The 27,586-nt window shown below is 33.6% G+C and overlaps 1 protein-coding gene across 1 annotated transcript in view; it reads left to right on the top strand.

Moving 5' to 3' along the window:
- Cdh12 (cadherin 12, type 2 (N-cadherin 2)) overlaps positions 1-26,327 on the top strand; it is a 228,232-nt gene extending 201,905 nt beyond the window's left edge. Inside the window, exons 6-10 of the mRNA XM_013013866.1 lie at positions 7,142-7,278; positions 19,666-19,787; positions 22,076-22,193; positions 23,690-23,941; positions 25,828-26,327. Coding sequence (XP_012869320.1) covers positions 7,142-7,278; positions 19,666-19,787; positions 22,076-22,193; positions 23,690-23,941; positions 25,828-26,327 — 1,129 coding nt within the window. The remainder of the gene's footprint in view (positions 1-7,141; positions 7,279-19,665; positions 19,788-22,075; positions 22,194-23,689; positions 23,942-25,827) is intronic.
- The last annotated feature ends 1,259 nt before the right edge of the window (positions 26,328-27,586 follow it).

The following is a 27,586-nucleotide window of genomic DNA, read 5'->3' as shown; positions in this document are numbered from 1 at the left end:
CTCTTCTTCTTCTTCTTCTTCTTCTTCTTCTTCTTCTTCTTCTTCTTCTTCTTCTTCTTCTTCTTCTTCTTCTTCTTCTTCTTCTTCTTCTTCTTCCCCACCCTCTCTTTGTTTAATTCTACTTATTACAATTTCATTTTTACTATCATCTTTTCTTGACCAAGTGAATGAATTCTTTGGTTCTTTATTAAATGGCCAGCCTGACACCACTCAATGCTGTTTTCTGAAAAAAAATGATTCTCATATTTTATAGCATGGACAGATGGAGTCATTTCAAGTTGATTTTTTTATATTTTGATTTCTTATTTTTATATTTTGATTTCTTATTTTTAAAACAAGTTTTACTTGAATGGTCTTATCATCTTTCACAAGTTTCCCTAAGCTGTCCGTCAAACTGAGGTTCTCTTAAAACACTTCTCTTAGAGATCTCAGCTAAATATCTAGTTGAAAGTGCTCTCTGCTCAAGAACAATAGAATGTAATTAGGTAAACAAATGTTTTCCCTTCAGTTTCCAATAATATCCTTCCCACACCCCATCAGAATGGCTTTTGCTGTCTGTAGCCTACCAAGATTCTGTTCAGGTTAGGTTAGGTGTTCTCAGAGACACTGGACCCTTAGCTCCCATCCCTGTTTATTCTTTCTTGTTGAGCCCCAGCTAGCATCACTCTTTGCATCGATTCTTTATTCAAATTCAAAGAATGTCCAGCTTTTCTGCCTTTTGCTCAGTTCCAAAGCTTCATCTACACTTTTAGGTGTTCATTAAAGAATCACCACTTTTGCATGCAATCAACTTCTCTCTTAAACACTTCAAGCTGCTAAATTAAAGAACACAAGTACACGGGGATTAAGCAACAAGTGCTTCTATTACTGGGTATTTTGCCATGATGCACATGGGTATTCTGTGTAATTCTCAGTCCATGATCTATATGGTAGTTGTCTCCGTGGATGGTGCGGATCTCATTTCTAAGATATGGTCCTCTTGCATGTTCACCCAGCAGATAGGAAAGGGGAGATCTGTATGGCTATCATTGGGGCAATCACCCCAAGCGTAAAGACTTTCACCTCCAGACCCAAACACTTCTCGAAGCCCACTTCTCAACATCAGCAGCTGTGGCTTTGGCATTTCAGCATGAGTCTTGGAAAGATGCATTCAATCCTTAGTAAATACTTTCCTTCTTAAATGCCAGTGCGATTGGGGATCAAATGATATACCAAGAAGCATATGTGTTTTATGAAAAGCAAGGAAAATAATTACTGAAAACAGTATATTTCAGGGCAAATATAGGTAAGTTTCCTTGTGTGAGTTAGCTGTTTACTCTGTATGACAGCGGTTAACATTTAGGTGACTACATATACATATATATATATATATAAATATACATAGATATGCACATACATACATACATACATACATACACATTACCAGTGTACTTCATGAGACTCTCACAAGATTGGCACAAGGAATTTTTTTTTAAATACACATATGATGTTGGAAACACCAAATAGATAGGTTGGTATTTTTAATGGTTTTAATGAACTTGAGAATCTATTGAAGAAAGTTTAAAGGTCATAAGAAACACAGTGAAAAAGGTAAATTAGCCCTGATTAAAATTCTCTACAGTTCAGCAAATGAGCTTTTACTTGAATTGTGGAACATGACATGTAGACAACACACTGCATTGTTTAATATTCTGCAGACTGTCTTCAGAAGACTGATAAAAGCACGATGAAACAAGAACATATTTACACAATTGATTACTAAAAACAACACCTACAGGATATTATATTATAGAAAGACAACATTTCCCATCAAAGGAATTGGTTATAGTTACCACCTTGGAGTAAGTTACAAAGGAAGAGAAATCTTTAGAGAATATTTAGAGAAATATTGTTGCTCCAAAAGGATTACTATTCTATTTTTTTAAATTGTGTTGTTTCATGACATAGTATCTGACAAGTGCTAATTTTTATGAAATAAAGAATCCCTATTCTTGCTTCTAATGAGTAACACCTAACTCATTAAAGCTCATGACACCAATTGGTGTAATTGATCGTAACCCACTCTGATGAGTTGTCAAAAAAACCCAAAAAAACCCGAGCTCCTGTTCAGCAACCAGAAACCTGTCTTAGTTCTGTGTCCTTGGAATAACTAACAACCTGGAATAAAGTCAGTTGAGGAAATGTGAGGGACGAGTCATCTTTCTTTGGTGTGAGAACCAAAATTGAGTTCAAAAGTGAATTCTCACTTAAGAATAAGGAGTAATAATATGTTGGAAATGCAAAATTACAAATGCAAAATAATTTGATGTTGAAGTTTGCTCTGTTTGCTGTTTTCCTGTGCTTGCTTGTGTTTTCATAGGATTGTTGTAGAAGGTGTTATATAGGGCAGGATTACCACACATTTTGTATCTAGGAATTTTTGTTGTTGTTTGGTTGGTTTTGGTGGTATTCATATTGAAATTCAGGGTCTTTTACTTGCAATTTGCTAAGAAGGAGCTCTTCTACTTGAGATAATCCTCTTGAACATTTTTACTTTATATTTTTTTCAGGTAAGATTTTGAGTTTTTGACTTAGGGTTGGCTTTAGACTGCTATCTTCCTGAATATATCTTCTACATAACCAGGAATGTAAGTCCACATATCTAGTTTATTTCTTGAGATGGGGCTTTGCTAATATTTTAGCTAGGCCATTCTCAAATTGTATTCCACCAGATCTCTGTCTCCAGAATACATGAGATTTATAGGCATACATCAATGCCTGGTGTCACTGAAGATAATATTGCTAGTTTTTAATTGTAATTTTCCTACCATCATTCAGCACAAGGATGAACCAGAAAACAATGCCAATATCATGAACTAAACCAGCTTTGAAGCTCATTTAGTATAATGATTAGTAAAAAATACCATGTCAGGCTCTTCTTTTCACCACTAGTATGAACTGAATTTTAGTTTTTTCCTTGTCATTTGATTATGTGGGATGGAGTTAAGAATGAACATCATAGCAGAAAACAAAGAACAGAACTATTCACCGCATGGCTTTAAGGAAAGCATCAGGAAGGAACCAAAACGAGACCCATTCCAGTGATTGGCTTCTTTCAAGAAGGTCTAACATCTTTATGGTTAGATGTTTTTCAATGGATGAATCCATGAATAAAGTTAGGAGCCTCATGTTCTTCTAGTTATTTCTTGAAAGCTACTAGCGCTATCAAGTCTTTGATACATAAAACCATATACATTTTTAGATTCAAATCATAACACTTCATGACTTTTTGACTAATGTACATGCACAGACACATACACACACACTTGCCCTATTTGACATTGTCACAGCTCTACTGCAGTATAAATGTGTATATATGTATATATACATATATCCAAATACACACACTCTATCTCTCTCTGTCTCTTTTGTCTCTCTGTCTCTGTCTCTCTCTGTCTCTCTCTCTCTCTGTCACACACACATATACACACACAAGCTTTAATTTGTCTGAGGTAGGCCTCAGGGCATTTTCTGTACCACCTTGAACCACAGTTATTCCAATCTCAGCATTCTAAGTGCCTGTTATTATTGTGAGTTGCCACACCAGGCTCAGAAAATTTTATTTGCATTGTTTTATTAAATATAACTATAGATAACTACTGACTTTGATGACATCCCAAACTAATGCTGTTAAAACATATATTAAATTTTAATTTATTTCAAACTCTGCAGAAAACAAATTATGAAATTACACAAAAATGTTAAGTAGATATCAGGGATATTTTGAAGAGATTGGATAATATGAGATGGAAAATGAGGTGATAGGAACTTTTGTGAAATATTACAGAGAACCTCAAGTTGCAAAGCATTCACTAAGAATGGGAACATAGGGACCCCAAGAGGAATGGGATGTGGGACTTTGTCTAAGAGATTTTGCCCTGTTTGACTTTCTCACAGCTATTCTATATTTAGATTTTAGGGCCCTCTACAGAATTGCTCTTCTCAATTTTTGCTTGAAGTCTTCTTAAAAGTTCATGGTATTAAGCTTCCATTAATTCCATTTATAGAAGTTAAGATAGGGTGAATTTGTATATAAAAAATTAAGGAAAGGAAAAGAAGAAAGAATGTTAGGCAAACAGATTGTCTAGAATATATTTCACTAAGAATTCAAGTGGTTAAGGAAGGTAGAGCAAATTTATTTGAAAGCTAATGTACATAAGCTTTTTCAACCACTCTAGAAAGTAGTATGGAAATTCCTCAAAAAAGTAAACATAGCACTACCCTATGAGCCAGCAATGTTCCTCCTGAACATATACCCAATAAATCAAAAGCACAGTTGCAGTAAAGCCACTAGAACAACCATGTTCATTGCAGCACTGTTTACTATAGCAAAGATATGGAATCATCTCACATGCCCCTCAATGGATGGATAGATCAAAGCAAGGTCCTATATATACAATAGGATTTTACTCATCTGTTAGAAAGAATGTACCATTTGTGAGGAAGTGAAAATACTTGAATTACATTAAGGGGAAACAACTATATTAAGTAAGTAAGCCAGACCCAGAAAAACAAACATTGAATGATTATTTTCATTTGTGGTAGATAGAATATACCTATAAATCTATAAGTAAACACATTGGGAGGTATGCAAGTGGTTACAGATGAAATAATTGAAGTATAATAAACTCTATGGAGAGCTCAAATAAAATGTTCTCTTAAAAAGATTGGGTCAATGTTCAACAAGAGTTACACCAGGAAATCAGTACATCCAAAAAGTGTAGTGGAGACAAGGGGAGAGGGGTAGATGAATGAAGGGGGCTGGAGATGAAGAATTTAGTCAGGTACTCACTGAATATGCCACAGAATTATGAAAAGTAAGGGAAGGAGTAGGTTGAAAGGGGGTGAGAACATTGAATGGTGGTAGCACTGATCAAGATATACTATACTCATTAAGTACTTTGTTATATGGCACCTCCTTTGTACAAGTAACTACTTAAGGATTATAAAAATGAAAAGTAAAAAGCAAAGATAATGCAAACCTGCAAGCATTATAATTTTAAAATATGTAGGTCATATTTCTTCTTTAGAAACATATTTTAAAGTTTGGTAGGAGAATCAAAAGTTCAAGGAGAGACCAGACAAGGTTAAATGCAAACAAAAGTATTAAAACAAAGAAACTCAGAAAATAATGTTGCTTATCCTCAATAAGTCACATTTGATGCACTCAATATGTTGTTATATATATGTATATATACTATATATGTATATATATTTATATTATGAATGTATATATACATACGTATATACACTATATGGACAAGAATCAGGAATAGAACATCTATGCATTGAATTTGATGCATCGTTTGAATAGTGGTTGCCTTTTCTTGGTACTAATGTTGAACTTCTTGATCCTCAGCCAGGTATTAAAATCTAAGTGTGTGTGTGTGTGTGTGTGTGTGTGTGTGTGTGTGTGTCTGTAATTTCTTCTCTAATTTGGCATATAGTTATTTGAACAGAAGTGCTAAGGAAAGGAATATTAGAAAAACTGCTCTCTTTTTCAGAAGAACATTCAAGGGAGAATTAAAGTCATAGTGTTCTGCTCCCTCGCTTTTAAGTTTACTTCATTTATATTTTTGAGAGAATTCCTATGAGGCAAGCTATTACATTCAAATCACAAGACTGACCTGTACTCTCCCATCTCTCATCAAAAAGCTGAGGTATCAAAAACTTAACAGCATGGAATATACTGTTCCAATAATACTCAGCAACTTTTCATTGAGAAATGAGGTAGTAGCAACTATTGACAAGTGAAGGTGATAAATCTCATTTGTAAAAGAAAGCTAGCTTTGATTTCTCTTTGCAGTAACATGCAAAGCATTACAGTTTCAAACAACAAACTTGGCAAAATTAAATTTAGTTATTTTCAAAGACAAATACCTTAGCTACCTTTTCAGAGTGAACAAAGGAAAATTCACTCCTATCACTTTTCTTTGGCCTAGAAGTTTCAAACAGAAGTCTGCAGTATCATCTGCTTTCAGCCACTATACTGAATGACCTCTCCTTGGTTCACAGATCATAATAATATTGCTGATGAATGTAGGAACATCTTTCCTTGTGATTAACAGATATTTTCTGATACACTGTTATGCTTAAAATTGTTAAGAATATATGATAATGATTGTATGGTAATTATTATTGACTTGTTCCAAATACCAGCATAAATATAATGCTATGTGTATGTAGCCTTTTTCATATTTTCATTCTTTAAGTTTCTTCTATGTAACATGTGGAGATTAATTGAGTTCATAAGACTCTTTAGGAATTAATAAGGTAATGTGCAGAGTAATCATAAAGAATATCTAGCATATGGTAAAGTTTAAAAACAATAATTATGATTAGAAAGCAAATCTACTGGCTCATCTGTCTTACATTAAAAAAGAAGGAAACAGGTGTAATTTCCATTTAATTCTTCTTTTCCTTGGATTATCTAGTCCAAAAACTTTATATAAACCAACATTCTTTATACCAAATATCAGATAGTAAAAAAAAGAAGACATCATTATCCAAGAACACTGCTTTTTTAGCAAGTTGTGCTGATAGATTTCGTAATACATTAATTAGCAACAGTAAACCCTTCATGTGTATTTGAACAAAGACAAGTTTTTTAAATCACTACATCTTTGAACTAGCTGTTCCTTTTCTTTTCATTAGTGTGTGTGTGTGTGTGTGTTTCCTATCCACAGAATACCAAGATGCTGGTCTAGGGTTTTTATAGCTCTTTGCAGGTGCCACCATTACCCTTAACCCTTCCCACATCCACTGTTACAGAATTTTTATGGCTCAGAAAAGTTTTAATATTCAGCAGGTTAAGGAAACCCATGGTCAGCTTTAGAATTGTGATCTCTGCTGAGCTTTCAAGGTGTCAAGACCCTAAAATAATATGAACAGCAGGAGCACTAAATCTTTCATTATTTCCAGTTTCCCCTTGAGCATACTGACTTTGCAATAAAGAAGCTGTCATTTACACTCTTCTTTATTGCAAAGTGGGTAATAGCTACAGGAAGAAAAAAAAATTAAGGAACTGTGTCAAGTTAGCCCAACTGCCATTATGATTAATGTGTAATCATTACACATTTGCATCTGCTCTTTTCGCATGCAGGTACTTCATAGATTGGAAGACGGATGGGGACAGCTACTTTGCAGTAGATGGGACTGAAGGAACCATTGCCACTAATGAATTACTGGACAGAGAAAGCACTGCACAGTATAATTTCTCCGTAATTGCAAGTAAAGTTAGTAAGTATGGCATGCACAGAATCAATGTGATACTGCCATTCTTTGGATTTAACACTCTTAAACGAGTCCCTGCTGAGGCGTTTTTCACTTTTGGTTTGACAGCTGAGTGCTCTCCTGGGGAAACTATGAAACCTGTTTCTTTTCCTCACAGCGTAAGTCCAGAGAAATTGTGACAACTGCCAGTGAGCCCTGTTTGCAAGTTTTCATGAATACCTAGAAGGGCTAGTCAGTCTGTGACCTCACCACTTTCTACTTCTTACATTCGAAAACTCACAGGAGAGCTAAGTTTTCTTCCACAAAGTGTCCTTGAGTCTCTATCATTGCATGTTTGGTTATAGAAAGAAAAAAGAAAAAAAGATCATTCTGGAATGTTTTCTGAAATTGAAGACAGCCTTTTAAATGTCACCCTTCTTCCTCTTCTTCCCTTCCATTACAGTACATTTTAATAAATATACCTGGAAAAATATAGTTTTAAGTGTAATACTTTAGATTTTTTCACAATCTATATGATTGCTATAAATTAGTCTTTGTATAAACTACTTCTTAGACTCTGTTAATATGAGAAAGATGACAGGTCTTATTTGCTGCATAGAACAATAAAGAAATGATTACTATATCATTCTCAAGTTGTATATTATAGTAAAAGTAATAATGTTTGGCCCTTGACACAGTCATTTTTAAAGAACTGGATCTTGCCAGTCCTTCTGCTGATGTTGCTTTTTAAGTTTTAGGAAATTCCCGTGGAGTATCTTATTTTGCCTTCTTATTTTATTCCTGTTGCAAATTTATAATACTTTGGCAGCTAATTTTATCTTTAAAGGAAAGAAAGCTATGAAAAATCTGATGAATGGATTTTCTCAATTTCAGTTCCTCAGTGGAGTAAATATAAACAGCTTTATCTTTGAATACCTGTGTCTAAAATAGTCAGACCTCAATGAGGTTCTTAGTCAACTTCATTATCACTGTTCTATTTAGCATTTACTAATTGAACAATGGGGTTTGTTTCATTTCAATACATTCCGAAAATATACTTTGACTAAAACCTCTTCTATTATTCCTTTTAATCTGCTTTAAACCCCTTTTGATATAATTTTGAGCAATTTCATCATTCTAGTTCCATATATGCCTATGATGAACTTCCATCACATTTAATTTCCAACTTCTTGTTTCCCTTTGCCCTCCCAATCAGTCTCCTGCCACATATTTTACATTAGTGTATGTTCCTCTGAGTCTCAAAAGCAAATCTTATATGCAGTTTCTCTCCGATTCATTCAATATTTACCATTAAAATTCTGTTCTGGAATGTAAGACAGCTACCTCAGGCTGCCATATGAGAGGTTATATATGGTTGATGATCAATTGATCATTTTAGTTCAACTCATCCTTCCAAATATACCAGCAGTCTTTCCATGACTGTGGAATGTCTAGTGGAGTTCATTTGCAACCTGAATATCATAATGTAGCTGGCTTATCACCCTGTGAAGTGAATATTAAATCAGACACACAATGGATATTTCTATCCCCAAACCATGAGAACTAGGGAAATGTTATTATTTTAAGCACTTCCATGTCAGGATAGTTGTTTAACTTAATGCCAGAACTAGCTTACAGTCAGCATATATTCCTTTGGAGTAGGAATATCAATTCTCCTTTCTGTCTGAAGGGAAGATGGGACTAAATCACTCTTCTGTCATATAATGTTGTGTTGGTGTCACTGCTGTTAGAGCTAAAATGGATTTGTGCCAAAAGCACTTGTCCTACAACAAACTCTTCTCTTGTCCCTGGACTCCTGCCTACAGTAGCATCTGAGAAGGCCATACAATTACAAAGAGCCTGTGGCTTTTTACCCCAATATTCCATGTGTAGCAAACATCTGAGCAAGTGAATAGTATTATTTCTCAAGTTCATATTTTTTTCCCAGTGCCCATCTGACCTTGAAGACCTTCCCAGGTCTTGCAAAGATAAACAGAGGTATTACTTAGGTTTTTCTCTACCAGATATTTTCTCTCCCTTGCCATTTCATTTCAAATGACTGCTTCTTGCTCTTATAGGCTCATAGAAAAGATTACACAGTTAACTTCCTGAACAGAGGGATGAGAGGGAAAATGAAATGTTTGCTGTACTCTCTACGGCATTCTCTTCAGGATGTATTCCCCATGCCACTTCACGGATGGCATCTTCCTTCCTAATAATGCTGCATTCTTTTACAATTAAAATGGTTAATCTTCATTAATTTTATGCTAACTTTCAATGAGCTGATTCACAGAGGATTTACAAGAGAGTTTAACTATCCAGAAAAACTTTATTTTCCTGAAATGTTTGGTGAGTACACTGTAAATTATTTGTCTTATGTTATATAAGTCTTATATGAATCACATTATTTTTCCTCTAGTAGATTGGACATAATAAATGACAACCAGAAGCCGTCTCCTCAGCTTCCAATTATAATAGACCAATTATCTAGTGTAAAAGATTAATATATGGGGGCTGGGAAGGTGGTTCAGTGGTAGAGCACTTGCCTTGCATGCATGAGGCCCTGGGTTCAATTCCTCAGCACCACATAAGCAAAAAGAAAAAAAGCCAGAAGTGGCACTGTGGCTCAAGTGATAGAGCACTCGCCTAGAGCTGAAGAGCTGAGGGATAGCACCCAGGCCCAGAGTTCAAGCCCAACGATTGACAAAAAAAACAAAAACAAAACAACAACGTAAAATATCATCATGATACAAAAAAAATTGTAAAAATAAAATCCAGTCTTTCTTTGAGGGACATAGGGCTTTAAGCTATTAAAAAAATAGAATAAAGGGTAATATTTTACAGTGGAATAAATGTCCTTTATACTTGAAAGATTTATTTATTTTTAATGAATCACTGTTTTAATTGGTTTTCTATCATTATGGTAGTATACATATTGCTCCAACTTCTGATCTTACTTTTTTTAAGCATAATAAAAGACCTATCTAGGAAGATCAAGTTTGAATATTAGGAATGTTGGCAATCATGTTTGGAATTGAGACTTAGAACTGTGATTCTTATATAAGCACAGTTTAGTACTCATTACCTTACTTATGTAACTGTAACTCCTCTTTACATAACCTTCACAACAAAATGAAATTAAACTAAAAGAAAATGAAAAAAATAAAACATGTCAATCTGATATTCTTAAAATTGATATCTAATTGATTTCCTGTCTATTTAGGTTCCATTCACCAGATTTCAAAGCTTTTAAGGAAGCCCGATATGTGAAAGACACTATATCTGCTTTTAAAATAAAGATCCTAAATATATATTATGTTATTTGATGTTTGAAATTTCTATAACAAGGTCTAATAGTGGACACTTATTTGGTTTGAATGCAGTTTACATAAAAACATTATTCATATTCTGATGCATCTAACTGCTGTCATTGATCAAACTAGACAGCAGAACAGGAATATCATCTCGGTGAATGAGTAAGAAATTAATGGCTCACAGTTGCTCTACCAGGAACAAAATCATATAAGTACACCGTATTGCAGATTGTGCTGGCATACGATTTGGTCCTGACCCGTCTATAAAATCTGCTGGTGAAATGGAATGTTACAATGATTGAACACATTTCAATTAATTAAAAAGCATTCATTAATAGTGTTTCTGTAGTTGGATGCCCAAATAATCTTATTACAATTCTAATCATTCTTTTATGCCTTACTACTTCACAGTTTTTATGATATTAACCTTGAGAGTTTTAGAAGAGAGCAAAACTTCAAAATTTTAACTCATTTAAATTGTCAGAAATTTTTTACACACCGTTTCTAATATATTTTACTGTTTACATAACAAATGTAATTAGATAAACAAATTTGGTTGATATCATTAAGCTTATATTTTGTCCTCATAGAATAAACATATCACACCCAAATATTATTAGTTTGCTCAAATTAATTATCCCATGAAATGGATTTTGTTTGTTCTTAAATAGGTGAACTTTCTGTGAAATTCCTTATTAAATGCCATATTTGATTTTTTACATGAAATATGAGATTGAGTTGGGATTTAATTTCAGTGTGTTTCTTCAAGACATTGTCATAGAAGACATACATTGAACATGTTTATTTTTATTATTTTCTTTTTTAATTTTAATTTTATTATAAAACTGTTCTACTGAAGGGTTACACTTATATAAGGCGGGTAATGAGTACATTTCTTGCTGAACAATGTTACTCCCTTTCTCATTTTCTCCCACTTTTTCCTCTCATGATGCCCACCTCCAAAGTTGTAGAAGTGATTTCCAATGTAGTGTCTAATGAGTATCACTGTTTCATTCGTTCACCATTTTTTCCCATTGTTTTACTTTCTTTTTATCGTTTATCTTTTATCTTTTCCCTCACTTCTGGTTCTCTTTCTCTTCTAAAGTATTCTTTCTTCTAATTCTATGTTCCTTAAAAATAAAACCTATGGCCACATACAATCTCATGACATTTGTTTTTCTCAGTCTTGTTTTCTCTGGTTAATAAGAGGATTTCAGCTCTATTTTCTTGCAAATGGTATTTTTTGTACTTTTTAAAGGATATTGATGTTGTTTTCTATATAAACATATTTTCGGTTGTAAGTTTTTACTTGATAGCCAACAAATGATATTAGCTTTATAGGTACAGAAACATCAACTTGTAAGAATGATGTCTGTAATTCAGATCCTATATCCATTACACATTCATTTTATTTAGTGCTGAGAGACCCATATTCATGAAAAACATTACGTACTGTGACTTGTGACAAAACTAACAGTGGTAACTCTCAAGGCCAATAAACAAAAAGATACTAACTAAAAGTAATAAATTTAATGAGTTATACAGAGAAAATTATGTTGAATTACGAGAAACTTACTTCTCAGGAACTTGAAGTGAGTTGCAGCAGTTTATGACTCACAGTATGGTCTTTAAACAATAAAGTATTTAATCATAAAGAATTATTTTTTGGCAGAATATTCTGGGGTGATTGCTTTGTTTGCATATCAAATGATCAACAATGAGATGATTTTTTAGGCAAATAAGAAAGATAAGGACTCAAATGGTTTTTCTTTCTTGCTATTGTTTCTAAAGTATTCATAAGGTGATTTTTGTTGTTGTTTTATATGTCCCTCCCCCACAATATAACCCCTGCTTTCACTGTATTTGATGTTGGTATAATTTGGAGAGGGGAAGGGGAAAACAAATTGTTTAAATAGGGATACAGGTGGACCCACTGCAACAATGAAATGTACAAGATGCTATGTTGAAAAAGGAACTTTATAACTTTGGCGGGGAGGGGGAGGGAGGGCAGGGATGGTAGGAGAAAACAAAGGAGGAGGCAACAATGCTTCATAAGAAATGTGCTCATTACCTTGCTCATGTAATTGTAATCTCTCTGTACCGTATTTTCATAATAAAAAACTTATTAATAAAAAAGATTTTTTTCTAGAAAGTAAATAATTTTGCAAATATAGAAAAACACAAGTGCTCCAAATATGAAAATAAATAAATATGTTTGAAATATGATCATAGGACATATATTTGGAAGGTCTGTGCTTTTACTCAATAAGTGTGTATTGATAGATTAATGTCGACACTGTTTCTAATTATTTCATTTTGAAGGATCTTTCCCATAATTCCCTTTAAATTCAAATAACATATACTGAAGTTTTATTGAGAAGTGTTTAGTAAATATCTTATGAAAATTATACTGGCAAATCATTTTATTACTGTTACATATAACTTCAGTTAATGTAATGGTTAATACTGTATTAATTAACCTTATAGATAAATTTCATGTAAATTTATAGAATGCCAACATTTTTTATATTTTAAAATAATTCATTATTAATATTTTCATATCATTTGGGAGCTGATGAAGGAAACTTTACTTTCTGGCATGTGAGAATATACTGATTCTGTTATATTCATCTTTAAACACAATAAATATAGTCTAGGCAGGTCCATTTCAAAATAATTAATCAGGACAATTAATCAACATATTTTGACCTACCAATTACAGGTGAGAAATGATAAATATATAGGAAAATGTAGCAAGTATATTCAAAGATTCAGAAAGCATAAATTACATTGCACTTGAGAATCCTGATACAATCAACAATGCATGGATGTGATGAGGATGGAAAAGTTGAAATTGTGAATGGAACATGAAGAGAAAATTAGCAGTAGTGTTAAAGTGATCAATCATATTGCTGGTGCTATTTGGTGAATCGTATCTGTATGTTAGCTCAGGAAAAGTGTGCATGTTTGTGGAAGGAATCCTGTAAGAACACAGAGAAGGGGCCTTCTCTTTATTGGTATGGAATTAGTTTTTTTTCTTTTTTATTATTATGAAAATACTGTACAGAGGAGTTACAATTACAATGCTTGTAATTGGAACTTATCAAGCATTGTTGCCGCCTCCTTTGTTTCCCCTTCCCATCCCTTACCACCCCCCCCCAAAGTTGTAAAGTTGGTTTTTTGACATAATGACTTGTACATCTCATTGTTGCAATGGGTCCACCTGTATCACTACTTAAACGATTTGTTTTTTCCCTTCCCCTCCACAAATTATATCAACACCAAATACAGTGAAAGCAGGGGTTATACCGTGGGGGAGGGACATACAAAGCAACAATGAAATCACCTTATAAATATGCTAGAAACAATCGCATGAAAGAAAAAAATATTTGAATACTTATCCTGGGGTTCATTTAATTTAACATCAACATATCTGACCTTTCCTGCTTGGACAAGCATGGAATTAGTTGTTTATTAGCTACTTATACTATGTCACAAATTACACCAGAATTTGGTGACTTAAAATAATAACATTTATTTTGTAATTGACCTGACTCTTAGATTCAGTTTAAGATAAGCTGAGTTGTAAGCGTTTTATCATAAAGTTGCAGTAAATATCACTCAGTAGGTAAGGGCAAGATTTAGTTTCTTAAGGAATGTTGAAGTTGAGCTGCAGAGTCTCACTGACAGCTTGATTCAGGTTGTAATGAGTTGTGTGTGTGTGTGTGTGTGTGTGTGTGTGTGTGTGTGTATGTGTGTGTATTTGTGTGTGTGTGATAGCCTCCACAGTCAAGGTGGCCAAATAAGCCAAGGACATTGGGAGATTGGAACATCAGCAAAATGGAAGCCAAATTCTGATAACCTAATCTTTAAAATTATATCTCATATTTTGGGCCATATCCTTTTCAAGAGAATGGAGACACTTATTCCAGATGACATATAAGAACAGAAGGGCATGTACGTGTAAACCACAGGATGAAGGAGTCATTGGAACTATTTCAGAAAGCGGCTCTCCATATGTAATTCCTCGCAACAAAACATACTTGAAGAGAAAGATGAGAGAAAGAGATAGAGAGAGAAACAGAGAGAGACAGAGAGACAGAGAGAGACAGAGCAGAGAGACAGAGACAGAGAGACAGAGAAACAGAGACAGAGACAGCAAGACAGAGACAGAGAGAGACAGAGTAGTAATTTCTGGATCTAAAAATGCTGAGATGTAGCGATCTGGTGAATGTATCAAATGTGGTCAAAAGGTCAAAACTTCAGCAATTTTGCTTGAAGACATAAACATACTCTTATCACGTAGCAATCATCTTGTACTATGTATGATGCATCCTTTTTTGTTGTTGTTGGTGGTGGCGGTCATGGTTATGGGGCTTGAACTCTGGGCCTGGGCATTGTCCCTCAGCTCTTCAGCTCAAGGCTAGCACTCTACCACTTGAACCACTTCTGAGTGGTTTATTAAAGAGTCTCATGGAGTTTCCTGCCCAGGCTGGCTTTGAACTGTGATCCTCAGATTTCAGCCTCAGATTACAGGTGTGAGCCACTGATGCCCAGCTTCAAACAATAGTTTTAATGAACAGATTGGTGGACCTCATTCAAGACTACATGTCATTTCAAAATTCTGGAAATATGATCTAGAAACCAACATTTTAATGAGCACTCTTCTCATGTTTACTTTAGTAAACAATGGCTTTTGAAACAATGGTAACAAAAATGTAGAACCAATTGTCTTGAACACATGTATTTATTCAGAGTGTTTATTGCACTTATGAGGAAAAAGCATAACTGTTACTTTAAATTCCAAATTGATATTATTTTCTGTTTCTACAATTGCCCAAATACTTTCTTTTCTTTTATCTTACAAGTTATCTAGTTTTATAAGTTCAAATCTAATAGATATCTATCATTTTCCTTATTTTCTGATTTTTCTCCAAGAAACTGTTTTGCATTTCCTAAGAAATATAAATATTATTCTATATTTATAAGTTTTATACTAGAATTTGCAGTATTTCAGCAGAAGTTTTATGAGTAATACTTAGAAGAAACAATTAGGAGTTTTTTCAAACTATTTCATGAGGTACTGCGATACATCATATGCATATAAATAATCATCATTAACACCTCTATAATAATCAGGTTAATTTAGAAATTATGCCATTTTTCTCACTATACTATGCTACCAAAACATAAAAGAATCAAAAATTGTAATATATTTGTATATTTTTTATTTTAAACTTTCAACTGTTTATCAATTTGCTACGACATTTGACGTTATTCTAAATAATCCATCCAATCACACATACAACATTAAAGCCAGTCTACTGTTTTTCTTAATTACTATCTCATTTTCTTAGGCATAAATGCTATGTAATGAATTTATAATGAATTTTTCATCTGAAATGGGTTTAAAACCTATTTGTACAGTTCCTTTACTCATCACATATTTAAGGTAAAAGCAAATAAATGTTATATACTCTCTCTGTCTGTCTGTCTGTCTGTCTCTGTCTGTCTGTCTGTCTGCCTGTCTCTCTTTCTCTCTCTCTCTCCATATATATATATATATGGCCAGTCCTGAGGCTTGAACTATATCACTGGCAATTTCTGAGCTTCTTTTACTCAAGGCTAATTTATTGGAGATAAGAATCTCACATACTTAACTGTTTGGTTGGCTTCCAACCACGATCCTCAGATCTTAGCCTCTTGAGTAGCTAGGATTACAGGCATGAGCAACCAAAGCTCAGTTTAAAATGTCTTAAACCTGGACTATTTGATTAAGTATGAAATTTTTAGCATGCAAGAAATCGCATCCTAATAATGAACTAATGATAGCACTAGTTATCATATTTAGCTATGTATATAATAAATACATTGAAAACACTTTACAAGTTATTTGAAGTGTATTACATGTTGAACTTAAGTAAAATATGCTATATCTTTGATTTATTATTTTCCTTCAATGAAATATTTATCAAAAGTATAAATCAAATGCAACATTTGAATTCATATTAATATTCTTTTTAGTTTTTATTGCTTTATACACAAGGTTTGCAAAGGAAAAAATTCAATTGGATATATTTATGCAATAATGGACATAAAATATTATAAACTGTGATAAGGAAAATATATTAGACTGCTAACTTGAAAATAAGCATTGGAGCATGACAAATATGCAATGTCAAGATCTACATTGGATAAATGTAAATAATTCAATAAAGAAATGTTTTAAGGAAATTGAGACTGCAGAAAAAAATCAGAGCTCATCGTTACTCTGTCTCTTTGGCTCATACGATTCCCTTTCCTGTAAGTTATTTTAGTAGATAAATAGAAAAATTATTGCATTATTTTACTGTTTTATGAGATAGTTTCACAAAATGGAGATTTGTTTTAGTTAGAATGCTAAAAATATTTCTTGCAGAAAAAAACCCTACTAGTAATAGGACATTGCAATGTTAATTTTTTGTGTGTTAAAATTTAGTCCTGGGGACAAATGTTAAATTTTCATTTCAGGAGAATGAAATGAATAGCTACAAAGTATCAAAAGCAAACTTTTGCTACATAAAAATAGCCCTAATTTTTAAAACTTTTTTACATCTATTACAATAGAAAACCATTAGAAAAGATCTATTTAAAGAAGAAATATTGCTGCCTTTGAAGACATTCTATCTGCAACTTTAATGACATAAAAGTCTCTTCCTGGATAAGAGTAAAACAATTCTTGTGACTTGAATCTTGTGTACACATTTTTCGAATTTGGCAATTAGAAATTTGAGGAATAACAAAATGCTGAAACAAGGATACAGATTGACCCACTGTAACTATACAATGTACAAGACACTATGTTGAAAAAAAATTTACAACTTGGGGGGGGCAAGAAAGGGATACTAGAAGAACAAAAAAAGGAGGGTTGCCAATGCTCCATAAGAAATGTACTCATTACCTTACTCATGTAACCGTAACCCCTCTGTACAGTATCTTTTATATATATATAATATATTATATATATATATATATTTATATATATATATATAAATGAGCACTAACTCCTGTGTCCTCACTTAGGATGTAAAATAGAAATTAAAAACTGAGCCTTCATTTTCATTCATATAATTATGGTATAATCCAAATAATAATTTTCTATAGATCATGTTCAAGTAGCTCTAGAAAAGGAAGATATTATTTTGTAGAGTAGGTTAAATAGATGTGTTACATATCATCTAATTGAGTTCATGAATTTAGTTTTCTTCAACAAACAAAAGGGTTGCAGATACAAATTCGTTAGTCTGTGCCAGAATCTGTGAGGTCAGAAATCCATTGTCCAAATGATATTGCTTTCTAGCCTAAAAAAGCTGCTCTCTAATAAAATTTTATTTATTTGTTCACATCATCAGCAAGTAATATATGATATATCGCAGTTTTTGTGTTTTTATTGTGAAAATACTGTATACATGGGTTACAATGACATGGGCAAGATCATGAGTACCATATTTAATTCTTCTTCTTCATTTTCATTTATATTAGTTGATTTTTATTTTCCCATTATCTATCATTCTTTTCAGGAGGAAGTCCTGGGATACTTTGTTCCAAGGGTACAACTTAAATATGCAGAATATTCTAGATACAGAAATGTTGTTGGCCTAATAAATAAATAAATTTTCAAAGAAACAACTGCTCGATAAATAAGTGGGCTAAAGACTTAAAGAGAAACTTCTCTGAAGAGGAATGAAGAATGGCCAATAGACACATGCAGAAATGCTCAACCTTCCTAGCCATAAAAGAATGCAAATCAAAACAACATTGAGATACCACATCACACCAGTTAGAATGGCTATAATTAACAACTCTAATAACAACAGATGCTGGAAGGGATGTGGACAACAGAGACCCTTACTGCATTGTTGGTGGGAGTGTAAACTTGTTCAACCACTTTGGAAAGCAGTATGGAAGTTCTTCAAAAGACTCCACATAGAGCTCCCCTATGACCCAGCAATCCCACTTTTGGACATTTACCCAAATGATCACAAAGAAGGTCACAATAAAGCTACCAGCACAACTATGTTTATTGTAGCATTATTTACCATAGCTAAGATATTTCCCCTTACCATCTCTTCCCATCTTTCCTCTCCCCCCTGTACCAAAGTTGTAAACCAACTCAGATGCCCCTCAGTAGATGAATGGATCAAGAAAATGTGGTATATATACACAATGGAATTCTATGCCTCCATTAGAAAGAATGACATTGCCCCATTTGTCAGGAAATGGAAAGACTTGGAAAAAAATATTAAGTGAAGTAAGCCAGGCCCAAAGAAACTTATGTCCCATGGATTCCCTTTTTTGCAATAACTAGTATATGTCTGGGACAAGCAGAAAAGATCAGATAAGTTGATGTTAGGTGAAATGAACCCCAGGTTAAGGACTCAAATGTTTTTTTTTCTTGATATTGTGTCTAATATACGTATAAGATGTTTTCTTTGTTGCTTTGTATGTCCCTTCCCCACAGTATAACCTCTGTTTTCACTGTATTTGATGTTGGTATAATTTGTGGAGGGGAAGGGAAAAAACAAATTGTTTAAATAGGGATACAGGTGGACCCATTGCACAAATGAGATCTACAAGATGTTATGGTGAAAATGAACTATACATCTTTTCCGCGGAGTGATGGGGGGGTGGGGGTGGTGGTGAGCGGGATGGGAAGGGGAAACAATGCTTGATAAGAATTGCACTCATCATCTTGCCCATGTAATTGCAATCCCTCTGTATGGTATTTTCACAATAAAAAATGTATAAAAATATAAAAAAGGAAAAAATATATATCACTACTGCTAAAGATAGGCTCTGTGAACAGGAAAGAAGGCTATAACAGTGGGCTTGGAAAAGGATGTATTTATGATAAAATAATGTGAGATGAAGATTGGATCTGGTGGGCCTGCTTATTTTCTGAGGGATAAACCCATCCATTGTTCTCCTCGCTGTTAGAATTCTCAGCAATTTTTCATTAAGCATGTATGTATTCTGTTGGCAAGGCAACATAAAGTATTATTAATTAGAGAAATCATAAATATTAACTTTATAACAATTTACTTTTTAATGTTCTCAATAGGCAATCCGTTATTAACCAGCAAAGTCAACATACTCATTAATGTCCTCGATGTCAACGAATTCCCACCAGAAATATCTGTGCCATATGAGACAGCTGTGTGTGAAAATGCCAAGCCAGGACAGGTATTTTGTGGATATCGCGCATTAAATGTACACTAAGCCAGCCTGTGTGTGTATTTTAATGTCTAAGTGCCAATATGAGTTCATGTACATGCACTTATTTATCTATATCAGGTATCTTCATCCAATAAACTTTTATAGGAACCGAATTTATGTGTTAGTGGTGGATGAATGGGTATGAAGATAATACAGTAGTAGGAAAGTTTGTGGTTTCTAATCAAATTTTTAAATAAGGTTCATATTGTTGATACTATTTACTGTGAAATTTCTAGTGAGCTTGAGAACGTTAACACTCATTAAGGAGAATGTTTTTTTTTCCTGATGGCTTTCCTTCTTTGCACATGTGCTTTTATAAAAGGCACAGCAAATTCTTTAGCCTCCATAAACCTACAGCTTGCTTCTGTAATAGACTTGAAACCAGCATGTGATATTCAAAAATGTCCAAAAATAATTACATCTATTATGTGACAGAAATTGGCATTTGTATACATAGATAGTGAGGAATCGGGTATATTCTGGAAGACTATATTTCCATTAACTATCTATGGAGGAAACATCAATATACAAAGCATGGCCCAATCATGTTATTTGGATTTTGAGTTTCAAGCTGTGGGGTGGATGGACACTTCCTGCATTTAACTCCAATCACTGTCTTTGTTCCCTGAGGACTATGCATTGGAGCCACTAATCATTTTTGTATTGTTCTTGAATATGTGTATATGTGATCCATCATGTGTCTGTTCATGTGTATCTATGTTTTATGTTTCATTTATCTATTTTATCTATTATCTATCTGTCTATCAACTATCATCTATCCATCTATCATCTACCTGCTTGAAAAAGAAAGAAACATAGAAAGAAACCTGGCATTACTTAGATCAGTGGAGATTTACATGTGAGTTGATTTTTTAGGGTAGTGACTTCCAACTAACACTTTCAGGTAAGAGTCAGTAAGCAGTAAAGTTTTCATATCTGTATGATGTAAAAGACTTTACCATATTCTAAAAGTCTATCCTTGTTACATTTTTGACAGTAAAAACACTTAATTTAATAGATGATATTGGTTCATAAAAGAAACAATACATTTCCATAAAATTTGGTTCCTATTAATAAATACACAGAATTTCAAGAGTGAAATAATACACTGAGAGGACTTTGGTTTAAGTGAAGGAAGGCTGAAGTTTTGTTGTTGTTATTGTTGTTGTTTTTAAGGAAAATTCTATTTGGAAACTCTAAATTGCCACATTTCGTGATCTAAGTTGTTGTTTGTTTGTTTGTTTGCCTGTCTTGGAGCATGAATTCAGGGCCTGGGAGCTGTCCCTGAGCCTCTTTCTACTAAAGCTAATACACTCCCACTCTGCACCACAGTGCCACTTCCAGCTTTTGTTGAGTAGTTTATTGGAAGGAAGAGTTTCAAGGGTTTGCCTGCCCAGGCTGGCTTTGAATCACTTATAGCTCAATACATCTATGCATCAATCATATGTCTATGTGTAGATATCCATAATTTATCATTTAAGTAGGTTTTGATTATGAGATTGGATACTAATTAGTGATCAAATGTATTAGATAAATTCTATGTTTCATGACATTAACCTAATGTCTGAAATCATTATAAAATTTAATGTTGAATATTCAGAAGTTATTTTGGTTTATAGATTTTTAATATTTTTCTATTGAAGTAACCAGATATTGTCAACAATATACATCATATATCGGCACAAGTAAGGAATAATTGTGAAATAATGATAATAGTGCCTTTTCATATAATTATAAAATCATAATTTTGCTCTAACTGATTTGTAAAATTAATATAATATACTTTGCACTTATTTTTTCTTTTTTTATTTGTGAAGATGAACATTCTCACAAAATTTAATAATTTTAAATTCTGCTATTGCAAGAGCTTTTGAGTCACTGGATACTGTGTTTCTAGTTAGAATACTCACATTTAGCCTAGAAAGCATTTATTTCATGTAATTTAAAGTGCAAGCAAGTGCATTTCAATTTGATTTTGCTTGTTAGAATTTTCAATGCTAGTAAGTTTTTAGTTACTCAGGTATTGATTTAGAATTTACCTATGTCCTATAATTGTACAGACCATTATTACCTGTACATGTTTATATAATTATTTATAAAAATTATGTGTAAGTAATTGGTTCACTGCTATTGATTTAAGAAGGGTCATTTGTGTCTGCTTGCATGCTTCATTAAATAAAGTGATTCTCCTGGCACATAAAGTTCCCCTGCGAAACTGATGAGTGACTTTGAATTTATTCTGAACATCTTTTCAGATAATTCAGATAGTCAGTGCTGCAGACCGAGATCTTTCACCTGCGGGGCAGCAGTTCTCCTTTAGATTATCTCCGGAGGCTGCCATCAAACCAAACTTTACGGTCCGTGACTTCAGAAGTAAGTATTGCCTCTTATATATTAACCTCTAATCATACAGCTTTGTCCAATTTTACAAAGAGAAAGAAAACTCAGTATTTTCCTAAAAGAACTCTACCTTACAAAATATGCATTTATTTTATAGTAAATCCCAAATCTTTTGACTAGTAGAAAATTAGTTTTTTCATCTGTATAGACTATCTGAGAGCTTTATTAAAATTGGACAATCTCTTAATGATTCAATAAATAAAAGTCTCCCTAGGAAATTGAATATATCATTAGCTCTACCTGCCCATGCCCTGTTGGTGTGGATAAGTAATTGTGTATTAATTACTGTATTTGAATTACACACAGAGAAACACTGGTTAGAATTGTGAGATTGTAATTTGAATGGCACAGGCTTTCATTTCCACTCATGATGCCTAAATGACTGGTAGACAGTGGTTTGAATTACAGTAGATAATGAAAAAATTAGAGCATTTATACTGCAATTATACAGGCAAAGTCCTTCTTATGGTGCCTATACTTAGATCATTTTAGCAATCTCTTCTGCCCTCACCTCGCTCCTACACTTTCCTAAGTATCACTATCACCATTACAACTGCTGATAATCCTGTGGCATAAGCTACCATCACAGCAACAGGAAAAGCATGTAGAACACTGGTTTAACAATATAAATGCTCCTCAATTTGATGGTGGAATTGTATCTTGAGAATTACATCATCAAACTGTAGAATAGCTCTAGTTGAGAATGCTTTTAAGTCCCATAACTTATTGAACACAAATACTCAGCTAAGCATGTCTTAAATATTTTCAGAACACTTTTGGTCACTTACAGTTGAGCAAAATTATCTAATCAAAAGCCTATTTTACAACAAATTGTCAAATAGTTTATTTAATTTGCATGAAATTGAAAAATACAGTATTTGTGTATCCACACTATATGTTCAACTTGACATAAAGTCAGTATACCATAAATTGAATAAAGTGTCCATTTTAAATTTTAAGTATGTTTTGTTCAATTATGTTTACTATAGTAGTTCTATGACTGTAGGTGTTATGTCTCCTAGATCTCTATATTCTATGAGTATTAAAATTCTAATTCCTGTACTATCAATTAGTGAAAAATCAAAGTTTTAAAAAATTGTTTGTAGAACAAATGGAAAAAATGTGATGAGATCTGAGAATGAGGTTGATTAAAAGAAATCCAAAGATGCTTGAGAAAATGTAGGTCATACTATTTTTCATAAACAAAATAGCCGAGTCCCATATTTTCAGCTGAAGTTAGCTAAGGAGATTTGATCAATTCAGCATCCCAGAGTAGAAGGCTTAGTTAATTAAGAGAACACAGGCTTCTTCATCATGGGAATTGTACTTCCTGTGAGAATAGTTGGTGATTAGCTTTTATAATGATAAATAATTGCAACGATATATGCTACTGAGTCAAGCAAAGCTTCCTACACTTTAAGAGGCAAAGTGTACCCTTGCCATAGGATGATAAATATCATGTTTTGTAGATAACACAGCTGGGATTGAAGCCCGAAGAAATGGATACAGCCGCAGGCAGCAAGAGTTGTACTTCCTCCCTGTTGTAATAGAAGACAGCAGCTACCCTGTACAGAGCAGTACAAACACTATGACTATTCGAGTTTGTAGATGTGACTCTGATGGCACCATCCTGTCTTGTAATGTGGAAGCCATTTTTCTACCTGTAGGACTTAGCACTGGGGCTTTGATTGCAATCCTACTATGCATTGTTATACTCTTAGGTGGGTTTGAATATTTAGTCTCTTTCTCTCCTTCTCCTTCTTTCTTTCCTCTACCTCCCTCCTCAACTTACTATGTAAATGTTTTTCTTCACTGAATTGTTGGTTCTTGTTAGAAGATGACCAATGTGTATCATAGTACATTTTTATTAGTATTTAATGTCTCAAAAACAACATCATCAAGATGATTTCAATCTCTGATGGAGTTTAGGCTTTTGGCCTTTGCAGCAATGACATTCTTACATTTCCAGTTATAACAATGGCATGGCAAATCATTTTGTAATCTAATATCTGTCTAATGTAATACTGTCTAATATTGTTTAGTATAATATAATCATCAAAAACTGTCTTCAGGATTCATTAAATAAGGGAAGAAAAAGCAAAACCTAAAAACAAGTGTCAAGCAAAGAAATGTCAATTTTACTTTCCCACCTTTTGAATTTTTACTCCAAGTATTTCTTCCACTATTCTCTGTCTCCTTACATCAATACTTTAGTACTCTGAAACATAGCAATTGTGCTGAAAAGGAATAGGATTAAAATAAATATGTCCTGTAATATCTTTGTGTGAGTATGTATAGGACTACATTTCCATAAATTCTGACCAGCTTTTCCATTTAAATTAAGAATTTTGTTACTAAATGCATAGAAACACAGATAACATATTTTGGCATTCATCAATTTAAAAACACTTACTTTAAAAAAAGAATGAAAAAAAAACCATGCAGGTTGGAATGAATTTGCTTATATGTATGTTCCATTTAATATTAAATATTTGACAAGTAGGATAGTTTCTACCTCTAGGATAGAAAACAAGATTGTAAAACTAAGTACTAGGAGATCACACATGGAGTCAGTCCTTAAGTAGGCAATACTTTGTTAATTCCACATAGATAAACCCAGTATATACAATGACCTTTACCTCCAATTGTTCCCACTTTAATTATAGAAGAAGAAGGAATAGATGGACTTTCTTTATCCTGTATTTTTCATCACTTTCTAATTTGATGATAGGGGTTTTCTGGAATGCTCTTGTCAATCCAACACTCAATCCTTTTGTCTATTGCCACTGTTGGAGAAATGGGGGAAAGCTGGACCAATGTTCATAATATCTGTCTCCAATCACACTTAGAAGAAATGGACATCATTGAGTCAATCTGCAACCAACAAAGATTAAAATAATGAAGCTTATGAAAAATATCTCAAAGTACTGTCTTGCTTCATGAAGTCTACCTCAATGCCAGTCTTTTCATTTAGAACATATTTAAGTATGGCAGGCCACTAGATCAAATAATCACGGATCTTAGTTGACATAATTAATAGAATTAAGGCTCTTATATTTTATATTACTCTTTTCTTTTTGTCTCATTTTCTTCTCTCCTCTCTCTATTTCTCATAAAACTGTTTCAAGTAAAATTTCGGTTATTTCTGTAGAAATACGGAATGCCAGTGCAAGTAATTACAATGAGGGAATTAGTTATGAGTGGTATTTACATGTTACCGAGTACAATAATTAAGTATTTTATAAGAATGTTTCACAGCTTTATATTGTTAAGAGTTATCATATATTTTCCTCTTATTTTTGTTGCACATTATTTGAATTTAAACTATTTAAAACCGAAGGATTACCCCTGATATGATGAACAACTTTCCTGTGGTTTCTTGTGACCATTTCAAAGTTTCACTGTGGTTAGCTAATAAAGAAGAGAAAGATAGATGCATGATCTCATTGATTATCGTGTATTTTCTTTGAAAATAGCAGGAAGTCATTAAGAAAAGTAAGCCAACACGGATCAATTTTAGTTTTGTTTACCTATTTTGTTTTAAGTGGAAAGAAGAGATGATATGTCTGCTTTCTTTTTCACCTTGCAATTTTCTGTCTCCTTTTAGCCATAGTCGTGCTGTATGTCGCGCTGCGGAGGCAGAAGAAGAAGGACACCCTGATGACCTCTAAGGAAGACATCAGAGACAACGTCATCCATTACGATGACGAAGGCGGCGGGGAGGAAGACACGCAGGCCTTCGACATTGGGGCTCTGAGAAATCCCAAAGTGATTGAAGAGAACAAAATTCGCAGGGATATAAAACCAGACTCTCTCTGTTTACCTCGTCAGAGACCACCCGTGGAAGACAACACAGACATAAGGGATTTCATCAATCAGAGGCTACAGGAAAACGACATGGACCCAGGAGCACCGCCGTATGATTCCTTGGCCACATATGCCTACGAAGGCAGTGGGTCTGTCGCAGAATCCCTCAGCTCCATAGACTCTGTCACCACAGAGGCGGATCAGGACTATGATTATCTGACGGACTGGGGACCCCGCTTTAAGGTCTTGGCAGACATGTTTGGTGAAGAAGAGAGTTATAACCCTGATAAAGTCACTTAAGAAAGAAGTGAAGGCTGACACACAACCGAGAGGATAAACTCTTAACAAAGGAAGCAAATAGAAATCACCACACACACACACACACACACGCACACGCACACGCACACACACGCTTACAGAGGACAAGATTCCTTCAAGTATCTGGTTTTTAGCAAGTTGTTATATTTATCGTATTGTCAGTTTTGGCTTATTCTGCCAACACAAGATAAATCCTATGATATGTTGTTAGTCTGTTTTGTTTTGTTATTTCAGAAACACACTGAGACAAGCTCAGGCCTATTAAATATAATTTACTGACATGACAACCTAGAATGAAGACAGCTTTGCGGCATCACGGTGGAAGAGTGATCGATTTTTCTTAATTCCACTAAAGTGCCTATTGAAACTCTTATCATTTAAAGTGGTGTACCCTACGCTCTGCTGTGATGGCATTGAAGGATTCAGACATGAAGAGGAAAAGAAAGAATGAGCAATAGCAACCTGCTAACTGCTCATTCCTACTGAGAAAAAAAAGACTCTGTGAACTCCATCTTCTTATAAATCAAAGGTTTTTCTTTTATAAACTGTAAGCCAGAACAGATCTGCTTTTCCTACCCTTTCAGAAAGTGGAAACAAATGTGATAATATCCAATTCAATATATAAGTCTTGGTCTTAATATTCATTCATATTAAAGATGTCAATTAAAATGTTACCTTTTCAAAAAATAAAGTTTTGCAAAAGCAAATGGAGAAAAAAATCCCTCTTTATAAAGAGAGGCCTCAGGGCTCAAATTCCACATTAAAATAAATATCCGTTTTGCTTAATTCTCTACCTGTGTGTGGAAATTACTTTTAAAATGTCATTGGTTTATTTGAGTGTGCAGTCATAGATACATTTCAGTTCATGTATCTAGGAAAGCTTCTATTTTGAAAAGGGTGCTATTAATCAAAGTTGTAGAATATAAGTTAGAAACCTGCTAAAGATTCTTGTGATCTGTTAAGGAAAAGGAAACACATATAAAATAGCATATACTAGATTTATATTCTTTGTATACATATTCATTATGTATTACTGGATAAATAATGACCAATCTTTATGGGATTACAGAGCACATATTAAGAACCATATTCACTTACTTAGATAATGTGACTTCAGATCTGTTAGATCTAGCCATACAATGAGTTTAGCATTATGTCTCTGTCCTCTAATCTACAAAAATCTTTATGCACTTTACAAAATTTTACCTCAAACACTCCCTTGAAAAACTTTTAAATCAAAT

Source organism: Dipodomys ordii, unplaced genomic scaffold, assembly GCF_000151885.1.
Source record: "Dipodomys ordii isolate 6190 unplaced genomic scaffold, Dord_2.0 Scaffold21, whole genome shotgun sequence".
Taxonomy (NCBI): Eukaryota; Metazoa; Chordata; class Mammalia; order Rodentia; family Heteromyidae; genus Dipodomys; species Dipodomys ordii.
Note: the sequence above shows the minus strand (reverse complement) of the source record. Positions and strands in the feature narration are given on the sequence as shown.